We start from the raw sequence: 25,091 nt of genomic DNA, 5'->3' as shown, positions 1-25,091 counted from the left end.
CTAAGTCAGTTTTATAAGTCTAAGTCACCTTTATAACAGAGTCTAAATCAGTTTTATAATAGAGTCTAAGTCAGTTTTATAACAGAGTCTAAGTCACCTTTATAACAGAGTCTAAGTCAGATTTATAACAGTCTAAGTCAGTTTTATAATAGTCTGTCAGTTTCATAACAGAGTCTAAGTCACCTTTATAACAGAGTCTAAGTCAGTTTTATAATAGTCTAAGTCAGTTTTATAATAGAGTCTAAGTCAGTTTTATAATAGAGTCTAAGTCAGTTTTATAATAGTCTAAGTCAGTTTTATAATAGTCTAAGTCAGTTTTATAATAGAGTCTAAGTCAGTTTTATAATAGAGTCTAAGTCACCTTTATAACAGAGTCTAAGTCAGTTTTATAACAGTCTAAGTCAGTTTTATAACAATCTGTCAGTTTTATAATAGAGTCTAAGTTAGTTTTATAACAGAGTCTAAGTCACCTTTATAACAGAGTCTAAGTCACCTTTATAACAGTCTAAGTCAGTTTTATAACGGAGTCTAAGTCAGTTTTATAAAAGAGTCTAAGTCAGTTTCATAACAGAGTCTAAGTCAGTTTTATAACAGAGTCTAAGTCACCTTTTTAAAAGAGTCTAAGTCAGTTTCATAACAGAGTCTAAGTCACCTTTATAAAATAGTCTAAGTCAGATTTATAACAGTCTAAGTCAGTTTTATAACAGAGTCTAAGTCAGTTTTATAATAGTCTAAGTCAGTTTTATAATAGAGTCTAAGTCAGTTTTATAATAGAGTCTAAGTCACCTTTATAACAGAGTCTAAGTCAGTTTTATAACAGTCTAAGTCAGTTTTATAACAGTCTGTCAGTTTTATAATAGAGTCTAAGTCAGTTTTATAATAGAGTCTAAGTCACCTTTATAACAGAGTCTAAGTCAATTTTATAATAGAGTCTAAGTCAGTTTTATAACAGTCTAAGTCACCTTTATAACAGAGTCTAAGTCAGTTTTATAATAGAGTCTAAGTCAGTTTTATAATAGAGTCTAAGCCAGTTTTATAACAGAGTCTAAGTCAGTTTTATAATAGAGTCTAAGTCAGTTTTATAATAGAGTCTAAGCCTAGTAAAGCCTAATATAAGCCTTGTAGTAGCGATTGTGCAATTCCTTAGATCTGAAAACGCTGATGCATCGTTTATTCAGCAGCTTCCCTGTTGCTATATTGGTGATTTTTACTTGAATTTAAGGATTATGCTCCTCTGTGAGTTGGGAAAATTAAACTCTTTCAAAACATCTTATATGTTTAGAATAGATGAATAGATGGCGATCACTCTAACACTTAGTTTGTTTGAATTCCTGAAACTCAACACTTTGAGATACAAGGGTTTCATCCAGCAGCGCCTTCGTAAAAAAACTACAGAGGACAGAAGAGAGGTTCATCCACACAGGACATCACTCTGGACGAGGAAACTACAGAGAAGCTTCCAGAGCTTCATGAGGAGCCGCCGTCCTCCGGTGGAAACGGACCTGCGGGGGGATTCCTGAACCGGAGCCCGACCTGCACGAGCTTCAGAGAGACGGAGGCACCAGGGTTCAGCCAGGACTCGTTAGAGAGAATAAAATCCTGCAAGAGGAGTGGGGATGACCGCGGGCCTGACATGAACTGGATTGTTTGCACTGACAGAACATGAGTCTCTGACCAGCGGGACCTGTCTACCTGAGGCCCTTATGGGCGTGAGTATGAGACGGAGATGCCCCAATAAATCCATAACTGCTTCTGTCTGAGTTTGACAGTACATGCTCCATAGCAGGTGAGGCATTGTCAACCAGGTAGCTCTGCTATGATCTACTATGATAAAGCTATTAATTGCTTGTAGTTGGATGACTAGAATATGGATTTGTTTCCTTGTTGGGGCAAGAACTGTCTCAATGCTGATGACCAGTAAGGAGGGAAGCATCCATGTTAGCAGACAGCAGAGAGCGGCCATGCTCCCCAGTTGAAGAACTCCAAACGATTCCAGAAGAAAAAAGTCAAAATTGTCAATAAAATCCAGCTGGAGGAAACTGCACTTAGCAAGCCTCCAGAAAGTAGTTTGGGCCCAGTATGGAGAGGGAGAGAGCTAGCAGTAGCTTTAACTTGGCGCTGAACGGTGATCCATCAGAGAATGTCGGGGTTTGGCGAAGTAGTCCGATAAGAAGCAATCAAAAGTCAGTCAGGCCAAAAGTCAGTCAGTCATTTGTATGACTACTCTTCATCTCAAAAGTCCTGGAGAGAGTTGTATCAATGACTAGAAATGTTGAAAAATGACATTTGAAAATGTTCAGTCTGGCAGCACAGCACAGAAAGGTTGTGAACGATCTCCTGCTGAATGCTGATGTGGGTTAGGGTCAGGGTCAGGTCTGTGCTGGTGCTGCTGGACCTCACTGCTGCAGTGGACACTGAGGAAGGTGCTGGATCCTTCCTGACAGACTGCAGGTGTTGGTGTTTCAGGAGCCCAGCTGGTTATCTTCCTCTTTGACTGACAGGGAATTCCTTGTTGTCTCCTGATGTGTCTTCACAGTCTTCATGTGGCGTGCCTCAAGGCTCAATGCTTGGGCCACTTCGATTCTCCCAGTATGTGCCTCCTCTGGGTCAATTCACTAGACGGCGTAGTATTTCCCTCCATCGCTAAGGCCAAGGTGACCAGGCTTTAGACCGTTCCTATATCCAGGCTTTAGACCGTTCCTATATCCAGGCTTTAGACCGTTCCTATATCCAGGCTTTAGACCGTTCCTATATCCAGGCTTTAGACTGTTCCTATATCCAGGCTTTAGACTGTTCCTATATCCAGGCTTTAAGGGAAGTTTATAGTACAGCAGTTTATCTGATCCTGATCTGGTCCTGATCCTGATCTGATCTGATAATGATCCTGATCTTAACTCTAAACTCAGGTTCTACAGAGGCAAAATGATTTTGGAGAATTGTCCTCATCTCTCACACACACACACACACACACACACACAAACAGTCTCATACACAGACAAACAGACGTGATTCGTCAGAAGAAAGGAGGATAATCTCTGTCTGACCCCCCCATCTCTCTCCTTGCCTCTCTTCCTCTCCACCCCCCCTCTCTATACCTCCCCCTCCCTCTCTCTCTCCCTCTCTCTCCCTCTCTCTCTCTCTCTCTCTCTCTCTCTCTGTACAACCCCACCCCCCCCTCCTTGCTTTTCTCTTTCTCTCTACCCCCCTCTCTCTCTATACCCCCCCCCTCTCTCTCTCTCTCTCTCTCTCTGTCTCTCTCTCTCTCTCTCTCTCTCTCTCTGCCACGTAGCAGCAGCTGGCTGCTACGGCCCTCAGCTTGGCTGCTGGCTGTGTGTTTAGGTTATGAATCTGTGTCTCCACTTCATCTCTGTCTCTCTCTCTCTCTCTCTCTCTCTCTCTCTCTCTCTCTCTCTCTCTCTCTCTCTCTCTCTCTCTCCATTCCATTCCATTAGCACAACCTCTGCAGCAGATCCATTAGGAATTGCTTGTGTGTGTGTGTGTGTGTGTGTGTGTGTGTGTGTGTGTGTGTGTGTGTGTGTGTGTGTGTGTGTGTCAATTCTGGCAGGTTTCCTGGAATAACTCCACTTCTTTTGGTTTGATTCTTTCCTTTTCCACAAGAAAGAAACACAGTCAGACAGACAGACAGTTTAAAAGTCAGACAGACAGTTTAAAAGTCAGACAGACAGGTGAACAGTCAGACAGACAGGTGAACAGTCAGACAGATAAAGTGTCAGATATTTTGAAGGAAGTTTTGACAGCCACACTGTAAAAAATGGTTTGAAGTTTCTGTTGTTTGACAGATAGATCAGGTGGTAAAGAATTTTTTACAGTGTGCGCCTCTGTCACGATACAGCTGGATGTTCTGGCCAATAGAAAGAGGGAATCGAACCCTCAACCCTGCAGTGTGTTGTGTTCCAGCTCCCTGGTAGAAACTGAATATTAATAGAAAGCTTTTAGTCCAACAAACTGAGGGAAAAAGTGACATTTTCCTATTTTTACCGAAGAGCAAAAACAAAGTTTAAATGACGGCATCTTTTTTAATCAAAACCAAACGTATGAACAAGCTGTTTGTTCTTTAAAAAGTCAACATGATGGGCTTTATTTATCTGTTTCCATGACGCTGCACAGTCAAGTGGCGTTTCCTTCAGACACGCAGGTTTTTGGACTCGACTGTTCTGACTAGGAGAACAAGTCTGTGCTGGTGTTTGTGAGAAGCTGCAGGACCAGATCCTGTTCAGACCTCAACAAGCCTTTCAGTCTGACTGATGGAAATCCCTCAAACAGGAAAAAATAAGATGCAACACTTTTCACTCTGTGTACACATGTAATAACTATATATACACATGTGTGTAATGACTCTCTGCACATGTGTCAGGAGGCGGAGCTTCCTCTGCCTCGCTGCTCACTTTTCACTCGAGTCTTTTTGTTTCCCGTGTCTCTCTTTGTCTCTTTGTGTTTCTGTGTCTCTCTGACCATCAGGTGGCGCTCAGCAGTTTTGAAGATCTTTAAAACTCTTTTACACCAAACCCTCCTTCTCTCCTCCCTTCCTGCCTTTCATCCTTTCCTTCCGTCCTTCTTTCCTCCCTTCTCTCTTTCCTACCCTCATTCCTGCTCTCCTTTCTTCCTTACTTCCTTTTTTCCTTCCCTCATTCCATCCTTCAGGAAGGAAGGAAGGAGGTAAGGAGTGTTCACAACATTTGCAACGTAACTGACAACATGCCCTTGAGCAAGGCACTGATCCAGAGACTGCACTCTGAGCTGTGTGTGTGTGTGTGTGTGTGTGTGTGTGTGTGTGTGAGTGTGTTGCCAACATCTGTTTCTGCTCATACTGTATATGAGCTGAACTTACAGCAACCCCTCCACACACACACACACACACACGCACACACACACACACACATGCACACACACGCACACACACACAAACACACACTAAAATGCCTTAAGAACTCTGAAGGACCCCAGACAGTCTCATAATCTCTGATGGCTCTCCCCCCCCAAACACACCACACACACACACACACAGTCATTACATTAAAGGAGCACACCAAGGGCATACACTATGTTGAGTGACAGTAGCTCCATGCTAACACTTTAGCATACATTATGTTGAATGACAGTAGCTCCATGCTAACACTTTAGCATACATTATGTTGAATGACAGTAGCTCCATGCTAACACTTTAGCATACACTATGTTGAGTGATATTAGCTCCATGCTAACACTTTAGCATACACTATGTTGAGTGATTCAAGATTCAAGATTCAAGAAAACTTTATTGTCCATTAGTGCAGGCAATAATGGAAATTTGTCTTTTGCTGGTGCATAGCTCACTTAGAGATACAATACAGTGCATATAGGAACATAGGTGCACATAAAAAGACAACACAGTACATGTAGTAAGATAGTAGGCACTCCGACCACTAGAGGGCGACAGAAACCGCAACACATTTGTAAATAAAGCCCAGCAAAACTACTGGACTATGGAGGCCCCTAAGAACAAAGCATCATAAAGGCTAACAGCTAAGCTAAACCTATGAGCTAACTGTACCTACAGAGAAATATCACCGGTTACCAGTCTCACTTTGACAGATTTTTCTCCTGCTGAAGGTCACATGACCCACAATAAAGTGAAGAGGCAGGTAGCAAGTTGACTAGTTTAACAAGTTTATAGTTTAACAAGTTTACCAGTTTAACAAGTTTATAGTTTAACAAGTTTACCAGTTTAACAAGTTCAACAAGTTTACCATTTAACAAGTTTACTAGTTTAACAAGTTTACCAGTTTACAAGTTCAACAAGTGTACCATTTAACAAGTTTACTACTTTAACAAGTTTATAGTTTAACAAGTTTACCAGTTTAACAAGTTTATAGTTTAAGAAGTTTACCAGTTTAACAAGTTCAACAAGTTTACCATTTAACAAGTTTACAAGTTCAACAAGGTTACCATTTAACAAGTTTACTAGTTTAACAAGTTTACCATTTAACAAATTTACTAGTTTAACAAGTTTATAGTTTAACAAGTTTACCAGTTTAACAAGTTCAACAAGTTTACCATTTAACAAGTTTACAAGTTCAACAAGTTTACCATTTAACAAGTTTACTAGTTTAACAAGTTTATAGTTTAACAAGTTTACCAGTTTAACAAGTTCAACAAGTTTACCATTTAACAAGTTTACTAGTTTAACAAGTTTATAGTTTAAGAAGTTTACTAGTTTAACAAGTTCAACAAGTTTACCATTTAACAAGTTTACAAGTTCAACAAGTTTACCATTTAACAAGTTTACTAGTTTAACAAGTTTATAGTTTAACAAGTTTACCAGTTTAACAAGTTCAACAAGTTTACAATTTAACAAGTTTACTAGTTTAACAAGTTTACCATTTAACAAGTTTACAAGTTCAACAAGTTTACAATTTAACAAGTTTACTAGTTTAACAAGTTTACCAGTTTAACAAGTTTATAGTTTAAGAAGTTTACCAGTTTAACAAGTTCAACAAGTTTACCATTTAACAAGTTTAATAGTTTAACAAGTTTATAGTTTAACAAGTTTACTCGTTTAAGAAGTTTATAGTTTAAGAAGTTTACCAGTTTAAGAAGTTTACTAGTTTAAGAAGTTTATAGTTTAAGAAGTTTACCAGTTTAACAAGTTTACTAGTTTAAGAAGTTTCCCAGTTTAACAAGTTTATAGTTTAAGAAGTTTCCCAGTTTAACAAGTTTATAGTTTAACAAGTTTACCATCATGACAATTTTTTTCAGGAATGGGAGGGGGAGAGCGCCGCTTTTAAAAAGCGAGGGAGGAGACAAACTTTAAAAATGAAAAGCAGCTGGATGGAGGGGGAGGAGCTTCGTTCAGCAGCAGAATCTGACAACAGCTTTAGAAAAGAGGAGAAAACAGCAACACAGCTGGATGTTGGTTTACATCATGATGTCTCAGTTAAATCTCCACACAGCAACATTAGCTTCAGGATTGGTTAGAAGGTTTGATATACTTATTGCAGGTTTAAGTCTGTCAGTCAGTAAAAAAAGTCGGTCAGTGTGTGTGTGTGTGTGTGTGTGTGTGTGTGTGTGTGTCTCACCTCGGAGGTAGTCATCCGAAGTTTGACTGACAGCTTGAGTTTGATTGACAGCCTGTTTTTTCTTGATGACAGCTGAGGAACGGTAGACGATGTGTTGTCGTCCTGCTGCTCTTCCTCCCTCCTCCTCCTCCTCCTCCTCCTCCTCCTCCTCCTCCTCTCCTCCTCTCCTCCCTCGCTCCAGCGGCTCGATGAAGAACTCCTCCTGGCCGGTTCGGATCATTCCTGCCTGGGAGAGACGAGGAGCTGTCATCTACTGTTCATCTACTGTTCATCTACTGTTCATCTACTGTTCATCTGCTGTTCATCTACTGTTCATCTGCTGTTCATCTACTGTTCATCTACTGTTCATCTGCTGTTCATCTACTGTTCATCTGCTGTTCATCTACTGTTCATCTGCTGTTCATCTACTGTTCATCTGCTGTTCATCTACTGTTCATCTGCTGTTCATCTGCTGTTCATCTACTGTTCATCTACTGTTCATCTGCTGTTCATCTACTGTTCATCTACTGTTCATCTACTGTTCATCTACTGTTCATCTGCTGTTCATCTACTGTTCATCTGCTGTTCATCTACTGTTCATCTGCTGTTCATCTACTGTTCATCTGCTGTTCATCTACTGTTCATCTGCTGTTCATCTACTGTTCATCTGCTGTTCATCTGCTGTTCATCTACTGTTCATCTACTGTTCATCTGCTGTTCATCTACTGTTCATCTACTGTTCATCTACTGTTCATCTACTGTTCATCTACTGTTCATCTACTGTTCATCTGCTGTTCATCTACTGTTCATCTGCTGTTCATCTACTGTTCATCTACTGTTCATCTACTGTTCATCTGCTGTTCATCTACTGTTCATCTACTGTTCATCTACTGTTCATCCTCTGTTCATCTACTGTTCATCTACTGTTCATCTGCTGTTCATCTACTGTTCATCTACTGTTCATCTGCTGTTCATCTGCTGTTCATCTACTGTTCATCTACTGTCTATATGCAGACTGATATGTATAAGTAAGATCTCCACTCAGTCTCCAATAGAGACTACTAGCAGGAAAGTGAAGCACATTCTGTGTTAGTATTAAAGTTAGAGTCATCTGAAAACATTTGCCTATAAAATAATTTATTTTTTGAGGACAGGGTCATTTATTTTTTTCAAATATTAGCTGATGAATTTCAGGTAACAATATTTTTCTTCATAGTGTCTTCTTCGTGTTATGTAAAGTGTTGTGTTCATTCTGTCTAAGAGCAGTTAGAGTTTCATCAGTTCCTGCAGAGGGAAAAGTCTTTTTCTTCTTTCTCTTTTCTCTCTTTTCTTTCTTTTCTGTCGTTTTAAACTGTCTCCAGTTTCCACATCTGGCTTAAATCAGCCTTCTCTTCACACACTGTAAAAGGTGAAGGGAAAACCAGAAAGATGTAAGACTGGTCAGTCTGCCATGTTGTGCTGCTGTTCGCCAGGACCATCAGCCACATGTGTTTATTCTTCTTCTACGTATTCTGTCCATTTGCCCTTTAGAACTTTCTTCTTTTTTCTTCTTCATTTATTTCTGACATTTTTATTTATTTACTTATTTTTTTTACAGAAACACTTTGTAATTCTGTTTAAATTAGTGCTTGAAAAATTCAGGTTATTATTATTATTATTATTATTGTTATTATTGATGAGGGGTCAGAGGTCAGCGTTGGGTGCCAGTCAGCCATCATCTTGTCTTGGGCTCAAACCTGACAGAGAGGATTCTAGCTGTTGTAGATCTTTGTGATATTATAATGAGAAAGACAGACAGAGATACAGACAGACAAAACATGGAGATGAGTCACGTGAGGCTTACACACACACACACACACACTCGCACACACACACACGCACACACACGCGCACACACACACACACACACACACGCACACACACTCTCATACACACACACACACACACACACACACACACGCCTTGTTTATCCTCAGTAAACATGCGAAGCGTCTCAGAGGTTTCTGCTGAATCCTACAATTACAGGGAGGAAACTGGCTGCAGAGCGTTTGTTCTTCTTCTCTGGTTTCAGGCGGTTAAAGAGCGATCTAAACGTTTTGTCTTCTTCTTCTTCACTAAATAAAAGCGTCAGAGAAAACGCACATGACTGGATACCAGGTGGTTGGCTGAAAACCACAGAAGTTTTCATGTCTTATTCACAGAGACATTAATGCAGATCAGGCTGCGGTGATGAAGCAGCTCTGAAAACTCTTTACAGATTTATTCCTGCTTTCTATTATACATTTATTGGTGTTTTAATTTAAACTGACAAGCTAAAAGAACAACACAATAAAGAAGTGATGAAAAGAAACTCAGAATAAAGGAAATGAAAGATTAAATAAACAAGAACCAGTAATTCTCTGGTCTGAGCTGATGAGGCGATCGAGTCCCGAGTTCAAGTTCAAGTCCTCAGTGAGCGAGTCAGAGTCCGTCATTAATATTGATGTCCGAGTCATCATATTCAAGTCCAAGTCCAAGTCATCATATTCAAGTCCAAGTCCGAGTCATCATATTAGAGTCCGAGTCATCATATTCAAGTCCAAGTCCGAGTCATCATATTAGAGTCTGAGTCATCATATTCAAGTCCAAGTCATCATATTCAAGTCCAAGTCCGAGTCATCATATTAGAGTCCGAGTCATCATATTCAAGTCCAAGTCCGAGTCATCATATTAGAGTCTGAGTCATCATATTCAAGTCCGAGTCATCATATTCAAGTCCAAGTCCGAGTCATCATATTCAAGTACGAGTCATCATATTCAAGTGCGAGTCATCATACCCAAGTCTGAGTCATCATATTCAAGTGCGAGTCATCATATTCAAGTACGAGTCATCATATTCAAGTGCGAGTCATAATATTCAAGTACGAGTCATCATATTCAAGTGCGAGTCATCATATTCAAGTCCAAGTACGAGCCATCATATTGAAGTACGAGTCATCATATTCAAGTGCGAGTCATCATATTCAAGTTCAAGTACGAGTCATCATATTCAAGTGCGAGTCATCATATTCAAGTACGAGTCATCATATTCAAGTGCGAGTCATCATATTCAAGTCCAAGTACGAGCCATCATATTGAAGTACGAGTCATCATATTCAAGTGCGAGTCATCATATTCAAGTTCAAGTACGAGTCATCATATTCAAGTCCAAGTACGAGTCATCATATTCAAGTGCGAGTCATCATATTCAAGTACGAGTCATCATATTCAAGTGCGAGTCATCATATTCAAGTACGAGTCATCATATTCAAGTACGAGTCATCATATTCAAGTGCGAGTCATCATATTCAAGTACGAGTCATCATATTCAAGTGCGAGTCATCATACCCAAGTCTGAGTCATCATATTCAAGTCCAAGTACGAGTCATCATATTCAAGTGCGAGTCATCATATTCAAGTCCAAGTACGAGTCATCATATTCAAGTGCGAGTCATCATATTCAAGTCCAAGTACGAGTCATCATATTCAAGTGCGAGTCATCATATTCAAGTCTGAGTCATCATATTCAAGTGCGAGTCATCATATTCAAGTACGAGTCATCATATTCAAGTGCGAGTCATCATATTCAAGTACGAGTCATCATATTCAAGTACGAGTCATCATATTCAAGTCTGAGTTGAGTGACGAGTCATCAATATTGGGACTTAAGTATTACAACAGTGCCTACAAATAAAATATTATATAAAAAAATAATTAGATTTACATATAATTTACATATTCATAGACAGACAGACAGACAGACAGACAGACAGACAGGCAGACGGACAGGCAGGCAGACAGGCAGGCAGGCAGGCAGGCAGACAGACAGGCAGGCAGGCAGGCAGACAGGCAGACAGACAGGCAGACAGACAGACAGACAGGCAGGCAGGCAGACAGGCAGGCAGACAGGCAGACAGACAGGCAGACAGGCAGACAGACAGGCAGGCAGGCAGGCAGGCAGGCAGGCAGACAGGCAGACAGACAGCAATTGAATTGAAAGCAGGAAGTGAGGTGAGACATACCAGTCCGTCACAGTTGCTAATGGCGACGGAGGTGTCCTCCATGTTGGTGACCTCACCGGTGTAGAGGCAGCCGACGCCTCCTATTGGCTGGGAGTGCCGTTGTCCTGACTCCTCCCACCACTCCACCGTGGCGCCGGGCGCAACGAGCCGCGAGTTCTGACGCAAGCGCAGGTGCAGCTGCCGCCCGAACACCGTGACGTTGTAGAAGAGCTCCGCCTCCTGCTTATGCTCCGCCTCCTGCTTATGCTCCGCCTCCTCCTTATGCTCCGCCTCCCTCCCTCCATACCTTTCCCCTCCTCCATCATGAGCTGTGGGCGTGTCTGAAGTTGTTAGGGGCGTGTCTGTCCATGTTGTGGGCGTGTCCGCCTGTGATCTGTATGTGTCTGTATGTTGTGTGGGCGTGTCTGTAGATATTGTGGGCGTGTCTTTATGTTCTCCGGTCCTGTCCGTCCATGGTGTGGGCGTGTCCTTCTGTGATGTGGGCGTGTCTGTATGTGCAGTGGGTGTGTTCATATGATTTGCAGGCCTGTCGTTATGTTTTGTGGGCGTGTCCTCATCTGTAGTGGGCGTGTCTGCCGTGCGGGGGGCGTGTCTCTTGCTCCGGTGCAGGCGGTGGGCGGAGACTAACAGAGACAGAAAACGCCCTTCTGAGTCGGTCCTGACCGGGCGAACGACACCGAACTCTGACAGAACCTGATGGAGAGAGTCTGAGAGAGAGAGTGAGAGACAGAGAGGAGAGACAGAGAGAGAGAGAGACAGAGAGGAGAGACAGAGAGAGAGAGAGACAGAGAGGAGAAACAGAGAGAGAGTGAGAGAGAGAGAGAGAGACAGGCAGAGAGAGAGAGAGAGAAACAGAGAGAGAGAGTGAACATTATTCTTTTTAAATATTTTTATCTTACGAACAAAGGAGGGAAGGTGGGAGGAAAGGAAGGAAATGATGGAGGGAAGGACAGAAGGAGGGAGGGAAGGAGGGAAGGTTGCTTTCCTCCTGTCTGAGGTCACACAGGTGACAGCTCCAGGTTATAGGTCACACACACACACACACACACACACACACACACACACACACCAGGATGTGATGAAATATGATCCAATAAGCGCTGAATCCTTCACATTCCCCACACGCCAGAGCCGCATAAACACAAAGATTTATGGGAAAAACGTGGCGAGGAAAGTTCCTCCGCCTCACGGAAAGAAGAGGGAAAATATTCCTTCAGCAAAAAACATCTTTCTGTTTCTGTTTCCGTCGTTTAATCAGAGTCAGAGCGATCTGCAGCAGGACAATAAACTGTTTTTATTTCAGTTTGTTATGAAGAACGGAAAGTCAGAGCAACTGTTTCCATTCACTGTTTCACTACAACAGCATGATGCAGCTCCCAGTTAGACTGGGAAACAACCAGCAGACACCAGTCACACACTGGGAAATTATCACTATCCACCACTCACACACACACCAGTGTGTTGCAAACAGAGTGTGTGTGTGTGTGTGTGTGTGTGTGTGTGTGTGTGTGTGTGTGTGTGTGTGTGTGTTAAGGCTTCTGAACTGGTTGATCTTGACTTTCACTCTTGAGGTCAAAGGTCAGAGGTCACTTGCAGCCTGGAGGAGGTCACAACGACTGAAACCCAGAAGAACCGGTAGAAACAGCAGTAATAACACTTTCACTGCTAGTACTGCTACTGCAAGTATTACTACTGTTACTACTACTAATGTTACTGGTAGTAATAGTAGTAGCTGTAGTAGTAGTGGTAGTAGTACAAACAGTAGTTGCAGCAGTAGTAGTAGTGCTAGCAGTAGTAGTAGTAGTAGTTGTAGTAGTAGTACTCACCTCTCTTGTCAGTAATGTACAGTGAGTGTAAACAGTTGATCTGCAGCAGAAACAGGATAAAGAATCCAAACCGAACCTCGTCCATAGTGTGTGTGTGTGTGTGTGAGAGAGAGAGAGAGAGAGAGAGAGAGAGAGAGAGAGACTGACAGACTGACTGCTGTGATGTGAAGACTGAGCGATCTACCAGCTACTGCTTCACCTCCCTCTGTCTGCTCATCCCTCCCTCTCTCCTCCCTCTCTCCTCCCCTTCACAGCAGACCGCACACTGCTCTCTCTCTCTCTCTCTCTCTCTCTCTCTTCATACTCAACTTAACTCTCTCTCTCTCACTCACACACACACACACACACAGCTACAATGTCCTTCAAACTCAGGAAAATAAAGAACAAATCAATTACAGTCTCTTAAATTTACAAATGAATGGCAATTCATATAAAATGACTAACAGCAGTAGAAATTGAATGAAATGAAAATGTAATAGTATTAATAGTGCTAGTAGTAGTATTGACGTTTGAGAATTATTATAGAAGACATGAGACTCGTGCAGTAAATCTGCACATTAGAAATAAGAATGAAAGAATGAAAATGCAAGTACATAATCACACATGACCGCTAACAGACGATCGGGAGATTTAATACAGAAACCACAGACACCGGGAAATTGTTCACCCAGGACTACAGACACTGGGAAACGCTTCATCCAGGACTCTACACTCATCATTGGAGCATTCTCAGGCTTCCTCCTCTAGAGAAGTGTACATCGAAGATCTGTCTTCTATTGCAGTGATAATGTAGCAGTTCAGTCCAGCCCATGAGGCCAGCCAGACCGGTCCGCTACCAGACCAAGAGCCGGCTCATTACCGACCCATGACGTTGTCCCAATAGGTGCACCCCAGGGCTCCTTCACCAAGGAAAGCTCAATGACAAACCTGAGATCTTTGTCACAAACTAGGTCCTTAGTACGCTCACTTCAACCATCCCATTCCAGTGTACAATCCCATCCACCTCAGCACTCTCTGATTCCCTCCACAGGGCCGGGACGGCACAGAGGAGTTCTCCCATAGTAGAATCACAGGTACTGGAGGACTGGCAAGACCTTTTTGATGGTCTAGACGCATCTCAACGGCCAACATCAACAATTTCAGATATCAAGATCACAGGAACACCACGGTCGACTTGGAACTTGAAACCTAGATGCTTACATGAAGACCACTGGGATCTGCGGACTCACGACCATCCACTACAACACAGACAAGAAACAGGAAACCTCAGCACATGTAGATCCACCATTAAACAAAAAATTGAGGAAACACGATGTGGTCACCAAGGGCGTAGAATTGGGTAGGGACGGTAGGGATGTGTCCCTACCAATATCAAGCGACTCTGAAATGTCCCTAGCAATTATTTTGATTGACAATAAACGTTGTTTTGTCCGTCAGTGTCTAGTCAATGTTAACAGATCGCGTTCTCTACTACGAGTCCCGCTGCATTGGTGTAGTGCATTGGTGTCCCGTGTCGGCATAGCAACGGACGCTGTAACAACACTTTAGTATAACAGCTGTTTTAGAATGTTATTGCGTCACCTGGATAAAAATTGGTGTGACACCGTCTCCCTAACCCCCCCAAAAAAATCGCTGATTGGCTTTGCCATTTCTTGCTAACGTATGAAATGCTGTGGGCAAGAAGAGCCAAAGCTCCGCCTACCGGCGAGCATGCGAGTGAAGACTCCATCCTATTTTATATTAGTAACAGTTGTGTTTAGCCATTAAAGTTAGTTTATTTAAGTACCGTGTCACGTGCGTCTGTGACGGGTGACGACCGTAAGCAGCCTACATGTCACAAGTGAGATTGAACAAGCTGCTGTGTGCCACACTGGACAACACTGATGTAAAACAAATATGCCAACAGTTCATCTCTGTTAATGACAGGCGTAGGCATGTGTTTGGCTCCTTCAAATAGGAGCAAGGCAGTGGACACTCAGCTGTAGGTAGCTGTAGGTTTGTATGTAGGGTTTGGATATAGTTTACAATATCTTATTATTATTATTATTATTTTAAATGTAAATACAGATCGTTGGTTTGAATAGGCAACAGTACTACAGTACCTGCCTTTAAACAAAATGTGCTCTTCAAAGTCCCATTCAGCTGGCAAATTTGAGTAAAGGATTCATTAATGTGCTACACCCCTGTGTCTGTGTCTGTTAATGAGTGTATTGGCTACCATAACTATCTAGATCAGTGGTTCTCAACGTGGGGTCCGGGGACCACCAGGGGTCCTTGAGGGGGTTCCAGGGGGTCCCCAGCAAATTGATGAATTGTTAAACTTCAGCATTATTTAATTTACAAATAGTTAACACAATTACAGAATGTAGAAGAATGACTGTTTTGATCTTAGTTTCACTGTTATCTCTCTACCTACAATACAGACAGTCATGGGATTCTGGATCAAAATCATATCTAACAATAAAAGTATTCTCAGATTTGGGTCCGAGAGACAAAATCTCATCAAATGGGGGTCCATGGCTCTAATGTGGACTAAACTAGGGGTCCTCGATATGAAAAAGGTTGAGAATCACTGATCTAGATGACATGAAATGGCGGTCAGAAGTCTATCATAAATGTAAAATGCCTCAGCTTCCAGTGGGGGTTACATCCCCTCCGGACCTCCCCCATTTGTGTCCCTACCAATGTCAAAATCAAACCTACGCCCTTGGTGGTCACTGCAACACTGGGGCAGGAACTTAACATTGAAGTCCGAATGGAATGTGACCCTGCTATCCAGACAGTAACCATAGCTACACACTAGGGAGTGGAAAGTGGAATGGGACCCACTAACCCTCTGTCCAAAGCCTCAACGGACTCCCCGTCTTCCCCAGGGAGGATGCCTCAAGATTCCACATCAGACAGGCCTACACCTACACCTGCCACGCCAGGTCCCTCGGGCGTGACACCTATTGAAGATCATACTCCAATCTCCCTGAATGTTCGCATGGTCATTCTGTCATTTGGACTTAACAATAGGGACCAAGGTAATGGCACCCTCCTGGACAAAGAAGTTTTTACAAATTTTAGTAGCCCCACTCATTAAGCCCTTTGTCTTAAAAAATTATTGATATCTTGCCCGAAAAAAATGCCTGAAGAAGGTTTACTTCAATCGAAACGTTGCATACGTTTTTTTCTGAGGCACCTTAAACAGTTCAATTGGACTACCGCAATGCAGCAGACACTGTAGACTCAATTTTAGGACTCTCCCAACCCCACACAGGACATCCAGGCCTCCAGCCAACAACGGGACACCCTAACCCTCATACAGGGCACACCCACCCCAAAACAGGAATCGCCCCCTATCTGGACTTGGTTCTACAAGTGCTTGACCCCATACAAGGCAATTCAATATCTGACCTCATACAGGGCGATTTCCTTTTGAACCCCAGTCGGGGACTCCTCTACCCCGGACCCCATGCAGGACGTTCAGGATTTCGACCCACACCTGACATTTTTTTGACTCCATACAGGGCAATTTCAGTACAATGTACAACACAAGGAAGAAACCAATACACTATTGGTTCAACATCTTATGGATCATGGACCATCCTGTATCCGGATTATGGGTCTTGAGCAGAATCCTCTTTGCACCATCTGAGACCGCAAAATAGCAGAACTAAGAAGATCTGAAGGCTTCACACACACTTTCCGGGGGCCTAAATGGGCAGTAGATGAGTTTGGTGTGCAGTCCTGGGACGGACTGTACCAAAGGGTCTTTGTTAGGGACATGAATATACCCTCTGATTTAAGCTTAACCTGACCCTTAACCCTTAACCCTAGCCTCTACTTTAACCATTTTGCTGACTCCCTAATCCCGCTCCAGGGGGCCATGGCCCGGCCTGATCCCGTCCCTTGGACCCAATCCTGGGACTTAATTCTCCCGTCTCCCCAGACTTTGTGGGTTGTCCTGGGCACTCACAGCCAGGAAACTCCTGAGCTTCAGTCCAGCTTCTTCTACCAGCTACACTGAAACGCCGATGTAAAGAGAGGTGAACCTTGTTGACCGGCTGGATGCTCCCGGCTCCAACCAATCAACCTTCCCCACCTCGCTTTACACACAGCAGTCGTAGTAACTAGAGTTGTCATGTTGGTGCCATTTTGACACCATACTGGTTATCCCGCCTGTCGCCACTAGAGGGTCTAAGCGCTATCAAAGTAAGCGTCACTACAATGAAAGTGAAACTTAAAATTCCTCTCGAAACTCCCATGTGTAACGGCATTTGTACACGCTAACACTTTTTAATCAGAGATTTATAACACTGCTCAACACAGAGTGAGTGCAGTGCAGATTCTGGCACATTGCCCTTCTTTAGGCTACCATTGGATTGTACTGGACACATTACTGTCACTAGGTAAGGACAAATAATTAATCCTATTCATCCTAATCTGTCATATTAGTGATCAGATATTAGTGATCAGTATGTTGTTAGTATGTCCATTTATCATTTAGTAGCCTAACTTGAACATGGAAGCTCTGAATATGTGCTTTTATTTTACATTCCTGGTGTGGGGCTGATAACACCGGTGTGGACTCCAAGACCGTATGCCACCGGTAACACCGGTAACACCGGTAACACCGGTAACACCGCCCACCGCGACAACACTAGTAGTAACAGTAACAGTAGTAGTAACACTGAGTTTCCTCCAGGGCTTCCTTCTTCTCCCTGCACTACTCCTGCTGTAGAACTACATTACCCAAAGGGCACTGGAGTCCATCTGACAAACTGGCAGAGTGGTGGAAGGAGGGAGAGAGAGAGAGAGAGAGAGAGAGAGAGAGAGGTGAAAGGTTTTTTTCTCACTGCTGTAATTTCACGGTTGGTTTAACAGACTGATCAGCACAATGTTAGGCGGACACACACACGCACGCACACACACACACACACACACACACACACACACACACACACACACACACATACACACATACACACACACCCTTCCACCCTTCCTTTAACCGTCCCTTCATATTTCACTGCAGAAACCCTAGTGTCACCGATAACAGACTGTGGTTGCTCTGGTTGTTCTGGTTGTACTGGTTGTTCTGGTTGTTCAGGTTGTTCTGGTGGTTTGGTTGTTCTGGTTGTTTGGTTGTTCTGGTTGTTCTGGTTGTTTGGTTGTTTGGTTGTACTGGTTGTTGTTGTGTTGTTCTGGTTGTTCTGGTTGTTTGGTTGTTCTGGTTGTTCTGGTTGTTTGGTTGTTTGGTTGTTCTGGTTGTTCTGGTTGTTTGGTTGTTCTGGTTGTTTGGTTGTTCTGGTTGTTCTGGTTGTTTGGTTGTTCTGGTTGTTTGGTTGTTCTGGTTGTTCTGGTTGCTCTGGTTGTACTGGTTGTACTGGTTGTTCTGGTTGTTTGGTTGTTCTGGTTGTTCTGGTGGTTTGGTTGTTCTGGTTGTTTGGTTGTTCTGGTTGTTCTGGTTGTTCTGGTTGCTCTGGTTGTACTGGCTGTACTGGTTGTTCTGGTTGTACTGGTTGTTCTGGTGGTTTGGTTGTTCTGGTTGTTTGGTTGTTCTGGTTGTTTGGTTGTTTTGTACTGGTTGTTGTTTGGTTGTTCTGGTTGTTCTGGTTGTTTGGTTGTTTGGTTGTACTGGTTGTTGTTGTGTTGTTCTGGTTGTTTTGGTTGTTCTGGTTGTTTGGTTGTTCTGGTTGTTCTGGTTGTTTGGTTGTTCTGGTTGTTCTGGTTGTTTGGTTGTTGTGGTTGTTCTGGTTGTACTGGTTGTTTGGTTGTACTGGTTGTTGTTTGGTTGTTCTGGCTGTTTGGTTGTTCTGGTTGTTTGGTTGTTCTGGTTGTTTTGGTTGTTCTGGTTGTTCTGGTTGTTTGGTTGTTTGGTTGTACTGGTTGTTCTGGTTGTTCTGGTTGTACTGGTTGTTTGGTTGTTCTGGTTGTTTTGGTTGTTCTGGTTGTACTGGTTGTTTGGTTGTTTGGTTGTACTGGTTGTTCTGGTTGTTCTGGTTGTTCTGGTTGTTTGGTTGTTCTGGTTGTACTGGTTGTTCTGGTTGTTCTGGTTGTACTGGTTGTTCTGGTTGTTCTGGTTGTTTGGTTGTTTGGTTGTTCTGGTTGTTTGGTTGTTCTGGTTGTTTGGTTGTTCTGGTTGTTCTGGTTGTTTGGTTGTTCTGGTTGTACTGGTTGTTCTGGTTGTACTGGTTGTTCTGGTTGTTCTGGTTGTTTGGTTGTTTGGTTGTACTGGTTGTTCTGGTTGTACTGGTTGTTCTGGTTCTGGTTGTACTGGTTGTTTGGTTGTACTGGTTGTTGTTGTGTTGTTCTGGTTGTTTTGGTTGTTCTGGTTGTTCTGGTTGTTTGGTTGTTCTGGTTGTTCTGGTTGTACTGGTTGTTTGGTTGTACTGGTTGTTTTGGTTGTACTGGTTGTTTTGGTTGTACTGGTTGTTGTTGTGTTGTTCTGGTTGTTTTGGTTGTTCTGGTTGTTTGGTTGTTCTGGTTGTTCTGGTTGTTTGGTTGTTCTGGTTGTTCTGGTTGTTTGGTTGTTGTGGTTGTTCTGGTTGTACTGGTTGTTTGGTTGTACTGGTTGTTGTTTGGTTGTTCTGGCTGTTTGGTTGTTCTGGTTGTTTGGTTGTTCTGGTTGTTTTGGTTGTTCTGGTTGTTCTGGTTGTTTGGTTGTTTGGTTGTACTGGTTGTTCTGGTTGTTCTGGTTGTACTGGTTGTTTGGTTGTTCTGGTTGTTTTGGTTGTTTTGGTTGTTCTGGTTGTTTTGGTTGTACTGGTTGTTTGGTTGTTTGGTTGTACTGGTTGTTCTGGTTGTTCTGGTTGTTTGGTTGTTCTGGTTGTACTGGTTGTTCTGGTTGTTCTGGTTGTTCTGGTTGTTTGGTTGTTCTGGTTGTACTGGTTGTTCTGGTTGTTCTGGTTGTTCTGGTTGTTTGGTTGTACTGGTTGTTCTGGTTCTGGTTGTTTGGTTGTTTGGTTGTACTGGTTGTTGTTGTGTTGTTCTGGTTGTTTTGGTTGTTCTGGTTGTTCTGGTTGTTTGGTTGTTCTGGTTGTTCTGGTTGTACTGGTTGTTTGGTTGTACTGGTTGTTTTGGTTGTACTGGTTGTTTTGGTTGTACTGGTTGTTTGGTTGTTTGGTTGTACTGGTTGTTCTGGTTGTTCTGGTTGTTCTGGTTGTTTGGTTGTTCTGGTTGTTCTGGTTGTTCTGGTTCTGGTTGTTTGGTTGTTTGGTTGTACTGGTTGTTCTGGTTGTTCTGGTTGTTCTGGTTGTTTGGTTGTTCTGGTTGTACTGGTTGTTCTGGTTGTTCTGGTTGTACTGGTTGTTCTGGTTGTTCTGGTTGTTTGGTTGTTTGGTTGTTCTGGTTGTTCTGGTTGTTTGGTTGTTCTGGTTGTTTGGTTGTTCTGGTTGTTCTGGTTGTTTGGTTGTTCTGGTTGTACTGGTTGTTCTGGTTGTACTGGTTGTTCTGGTTGTTTGGTTGTTTGGTTGTACTGGTTGTTCTGGTTGTACTGGTTGTTCTGGTTCTGGTTGTACTGGTTGTTTGGTTGTACTGGTTGTTGTTGTGTTGTTCTGGTTGTTCTGGTTGTTCTGGTTGTTTGGTTGTTCTGGTTGTTCTGGTTGTACTGGTTGTTTGGTTGTACTGGTTGTTTTGGTTGTACTGGTTGTTTTGGTTGTACTGGTTGTTTGGTTGTTTGGTTGTACTGGTTGTTCTGGTTGTTCTGGTTGTTTGGTTGTTCTGGTTGTTCTGGTTGTACTGGTTGTTCTGGTTCTGGTTGTTTGGTTGTTTGGTTGTACTGGTTGTTGTTGTGTTGTTCTGGTTGTTTTGGTTGTTCTGGTTGTTCTGGTTGTTTGGTTGTTCTGGTTGTTCTGGTTGTACTGGTTGTTTGGTTGTACTGGTTGTTTTGGTTGTACTGGTTGTTTTGGTTGTACTGGTTGTTTGGTTGTTTGGTTGTACTGGTTGTTTTGGTTGTACTGGTTGTTTTGGTTGTACTGGTTGTTTGGTTGTTTGGTTGTACTGGTTGTTCTGGTTGTTCTGGTTGTTCTGGTTGTTTGGTTGTTCTGGTTGTTCTGGTTGTTCTGGTTCTGGTTGTTTGGTTGTTTGGTTGTACTGGTTGTTGTCTGGTTGTTCTGGTTGTTTGGTTGTACTGGTTGTTGTCTGGTTGTTCTGGTTGTTCTGGTTGTTTGGTTGTACTGGTTGTTGTCTGGTTGTTCTGGTTGTTCTGGTTGTTTGGTTGTACTGGTTGTTGTTCTGGTTGTTCTGGTTGTTCTGGTTGTTCTGGTTGTTTGCTCTGGCATTATGGTTACCATGGTGACGTATCTCACTCTATAATCAGAACCATAATCATGCTCTCTGATGTCGGCCATGTTGTTGTCTGATGCATCCTGGGTAATTACTGTTGGCAAATTAACATCTGGAACGTTATCTGTTCTTCATCCTCACTTCCTCTTCTTCCTCCATCCTGCTCTCTCACTCTTTTTCTCTTTGGTGAAGTCAGCAGCACACACACACACACACACACTCGCACACACACACACACACACACACACACACACACAGACACAGTAAACAGACAGTGGATGTAAACGTGTGTTTAGGCGTCTATTTATAGAGCTGAAATATTGTTTACAGCAGCGGGAAACATCTGGGATTATAATAACCTTTATTTATAATAAACTTTATTCATAATAAATGTTATCTACAATACATTTTATTTACAATAAACTTTATTCATATTAAACTTTATTTCAAATAAACTTATAAATAATCAGCTTTTATTTTAAAACGTTTTTTTTAAGTAACCTTTATTCACAACCACGTTTAAAATAACTTTCATTTAAAGTAATAATTTTATAAAGCTTAATAATAATCTTCCTTTGAACATGCGTGTTCTTCTATCATCCTGCTGATCTGCAGCCAAACTTTTTAACACACACACACACACACACACACACACACACACACACACACACACACACGCAACAACATGCAAACACACACGACACATGTCTTTAATAGTCCTGTGCTTCCAGGACAAAAGAATTAATTATCTCTGTCTCTCTCTCTCACACACACACACACACACACACACACACACACACAGCCCCTGCAGCAGGCTGTAGAACACGTGTGAAGTCTAAATTATTATCAGCATGAACATTACATATGTCAGTGTGTGTGTGTGTGTGTGTGTGTGCGTGTGTGTGCGTGCAAGTGTAAACTTTTAGTTTTCATATCTGGCAGCCTGGGTCATGTGACGAGCTGGAGGGGCGGGGCTTCAGAGGGCCGGTCTCCCTCAGAGAAGGCCGAGCAGTTAGAGAGGTGTTGTTCAGTATCTGCTGTCAATATGAGGAGGAGCTGCTTTTTATACCCATGAAGTGGATCCTGTCTGTTATCCTGTCTGTTATCCTGTCTGTTATAATAAATCTTTCATCTGTGTGTTCCTGTTCTTTTGTGGAACATTATCTTCTTTCCACATTCCACTCTGATCCCACACACACACACACACACACACACACACACACACACACAGGGCTGATGTGGATCATGTATATCTGTGTTTGAGACAAAACATCAGATCAGAGAGAGACAGACAGACAGTCAGACCGACAGACAGACAGGTAAACAGACAGACAGACAGACAGACAGACAGACAGACAGACAGACAGACAGACAGGCAGGCAGACAGTCAGACCGACACACAGACAGACAGACAGACAGACAGACAGACAGACAGACAGGTAAACAGACAGACAGACAGACAGACAGACAGACAGACAGACAGACAGACAGGTAAACAGACAGACAGTCAGACCGACACACAGACAGACAGACAGACAGACAGACAGTCAGACAGACAGATACAGAAACTTCTCCTCTACATTTCAGTGTTTTCAGCCCAGCAGCTCCCCCTGCTGGAGGAAACAGTTCCTGCAGCTCTTCTATGTAGAAAACGTCTCAGAAAGACTTAAGAAATACTGATAATACTGATAAATACTTAAATACTGTTAACAGAGTGTGTTAAAGACAGAGAACACACAACGTCACAAGAGTCTCAGACTCAGACCAGCTGCAGGTCTGCAGATCAAAGAGTCAAACTTCATCTCAGGAGGAAAGAAATTCTCACAGACAAATAGGAACTGAGCATTTTGTATAAAAGTGTTAAAACCAGTTCTGATCAGATTAAGTGTCACTGTTAACTGCTGATCTCATGAGAATTACAATGATGTCATCAAAAATGGCCCGAGCTGGAGCTGAGACTGTTCTCAACACATAAGACACTTACTACTTACTACTTCTTACGTTTTATTTCCAGTCATTATTGAGTAATTAATGTCTGTAATTAAAAACTTATTAACATACTGACTGGAGTTTGGTCCCTCAGCTGCAGGTCATCTGAAGGTCACAAAGGTCACTCCAAATTTAACTTGATGAGAAGTTTACAGTTTTTCTCAGTGGCTTTGGTACATTTCTCAGATCAGAATTGAAATTCTCAAAACTACTTGTTCAACCTCCACATCATCTAGTCACTTGTGCACATCATAAAAGCACTTTCTCATTCTTTTGAACAAATTGCAAATGCTTTGGCACATTCATGCAAATGATTACGTACAATTGTCTGCTGTTTCCTACATTATCAATTGCTTATGTCATGTTGATCAAAATGTATTATACCGGTTCTCTGTTGAATAGTCTTACCCCCCAAACATCTAGGCATTAGTTCATTGCATAAGTCATTACATGCAAAATGGTTGAACCAGTTGTCATAATCTGTCAAGCATATTTTCTATACATTTCTATTAGACTTTTTTTGTAAATGTGTCCTGAATTGATGAATTGCTCTCAGGTGAATCTTGACTTTCACTAATGAAGGGGAATGTGTGAAGCGTTAGATCAACCAATGATCAACCAGTTCTCTAAAATATCTCAGAGGAGCATCTCATGACCCTTCAGCTGGCAGCAGATACAGACAGAGCACAACACAACACAGAGTTACAGGACAGGAAGTCAGGAGGTGTAGAAAGACCGCACTGTAACTCCCCATACAGCGCTGCATGTACAGTTCTGCCTAAGGGGAGTTTCCTATGTTTACATTTCTAATCTTGTATTTTTTTCCTTTGTGCTATGCAGTGCTGTAAAACAGTCTTTTTGTCTTTTTCTTTTCTGTATCACAATGACATGGTCTGTCAACAAATTACAGTACAAACAGTAAAAGCGTAAATGTGAATCCTGTCCAATCTCTTGCAATCAATCTCCCACATGCAGTAATGTGGAACTTTGTACTGTTGAAATTGAAATATGCCATACAGAAAAAGTGCAGCCTTGTGCATTTTCAATCATTGTCATCAAAACCTTAGCCATAGTTTACATCAGAAATACTTACAGAGTCACTGTTATATTGACAACATGACTAAGCATTTTGACTGTCTTGTTTGTAAACAATGACACAAGGACTTGTCATTCTGATGGCACTGACATGTTCACTGACATGTTCACTGACATGTTCACTGACATGTTCATTGACATAAATATTTACTTTTGACAGATAGACTAAGGATTTTGAGCAAGTTACGGGCTTTTGCAGGTAATCCATTGTGTGGTGCTGTTTGTACCAATTGTTTCGAGAAATGCACTTCCTGTACTGCAAATGTTAAGGATGATCTGAGAAATGTACCAAAGCGACTGAGAAAAACTGTTATAGACCAGAAATACACTGTGGCCATCTAGCTCACACAGGCCTGTGTGTGTGTGTGTGTGTGTGTGTGTGTGTGTGTGTGTGTGTGTGAATGTGGTTGTTGCCTCTCTCATCTTATCGTGTTTCCGCTCTTCTTGTTTTCCGCTCTTCTTGTTTCCTTCTTGAGTCGTTTGACTTTCTGCTCGTCTGGATTTGATTCTTGTTTTCTCTTCAGTTGAAATTATTTTACTCCATTCTCTCAACCAGTGAGCAGAAGGCGAAGGAGCGCCGGCAGGACGCCATGCCGGCGGGACGCCATGCCGGCGGGACGCCATGCCGGCGGGACGCCATGCAGGCGGCCGCTGTTTGTGCTCTGGAACAATGTGGCTGACTGTCTACTGCACTGTCTTCAACTTGTGATAAATAGAGTGATATATAATAATAATATAGTAATAATATATTATGAGAAGTGACTCTGGGTGACTGGAGCTCAAGGAAAACAAACAAGTGGAATGTTAAATGTTAA

The 25,091-nt window shown here is 42.3% G+C and overlaps 1 protein-coding gene across 1 annotated transcript in view; it reads right to left on the bottom strand.

Annotated features, from left to right (window-relative positions):
• The window catches only part of LOC139924572 (A disintegrin and metalloproteinase with thrombospondin motifs 2-like), a 38,440-nt gene extending 25,434 nt beyond the window's left edge, over nt 1-13,006 (bottom strand). The window contains exons 1-4 of the mRNA XM_078286524.1: nt 12,922-13,006; nt 11,635-11,802; nt 11,096-11,316; nt 7,077-7,302 (exon numbers count right to left, since the gene is read on the bottom strand). Coding sequence (XP_078142650.1) covers nt 7,077-7,302; nt 11,096-11,316; nt 11,635-11,802; nt 12,922-13,006 — 700 coding nt within the window. The remainder of the gene's footprint in view (nt 1-7,076; nt 7,303-11,095; nt 11,317-11,634; nt 11,803-12,921) is intronic.
• Between the last annotated feature and the right edge of the window lie 12,085 nt (nt 13,007-25,091).

The sequence above is a fragment of the Centroberyx gerrardi genome, chromosome 11, assembly GCF_048128805.1.
Source record: "Centroberyx gerrardi isolate f3 chromosome 11, fCenGer3.hap1.cur.20231027, whole genome shotgun sequence".
Lineage (NCBI taxonomy): Eukaryota > Metazoa > Chordata > Actinopteri > Beryciformes > Berycidae > Centroberyx > Centroberyx gerrardi.
Note: the sequence above shows the minus strand (reverse complement) of the source record. Positions and strands in the feature narration are given on the sequence as shown.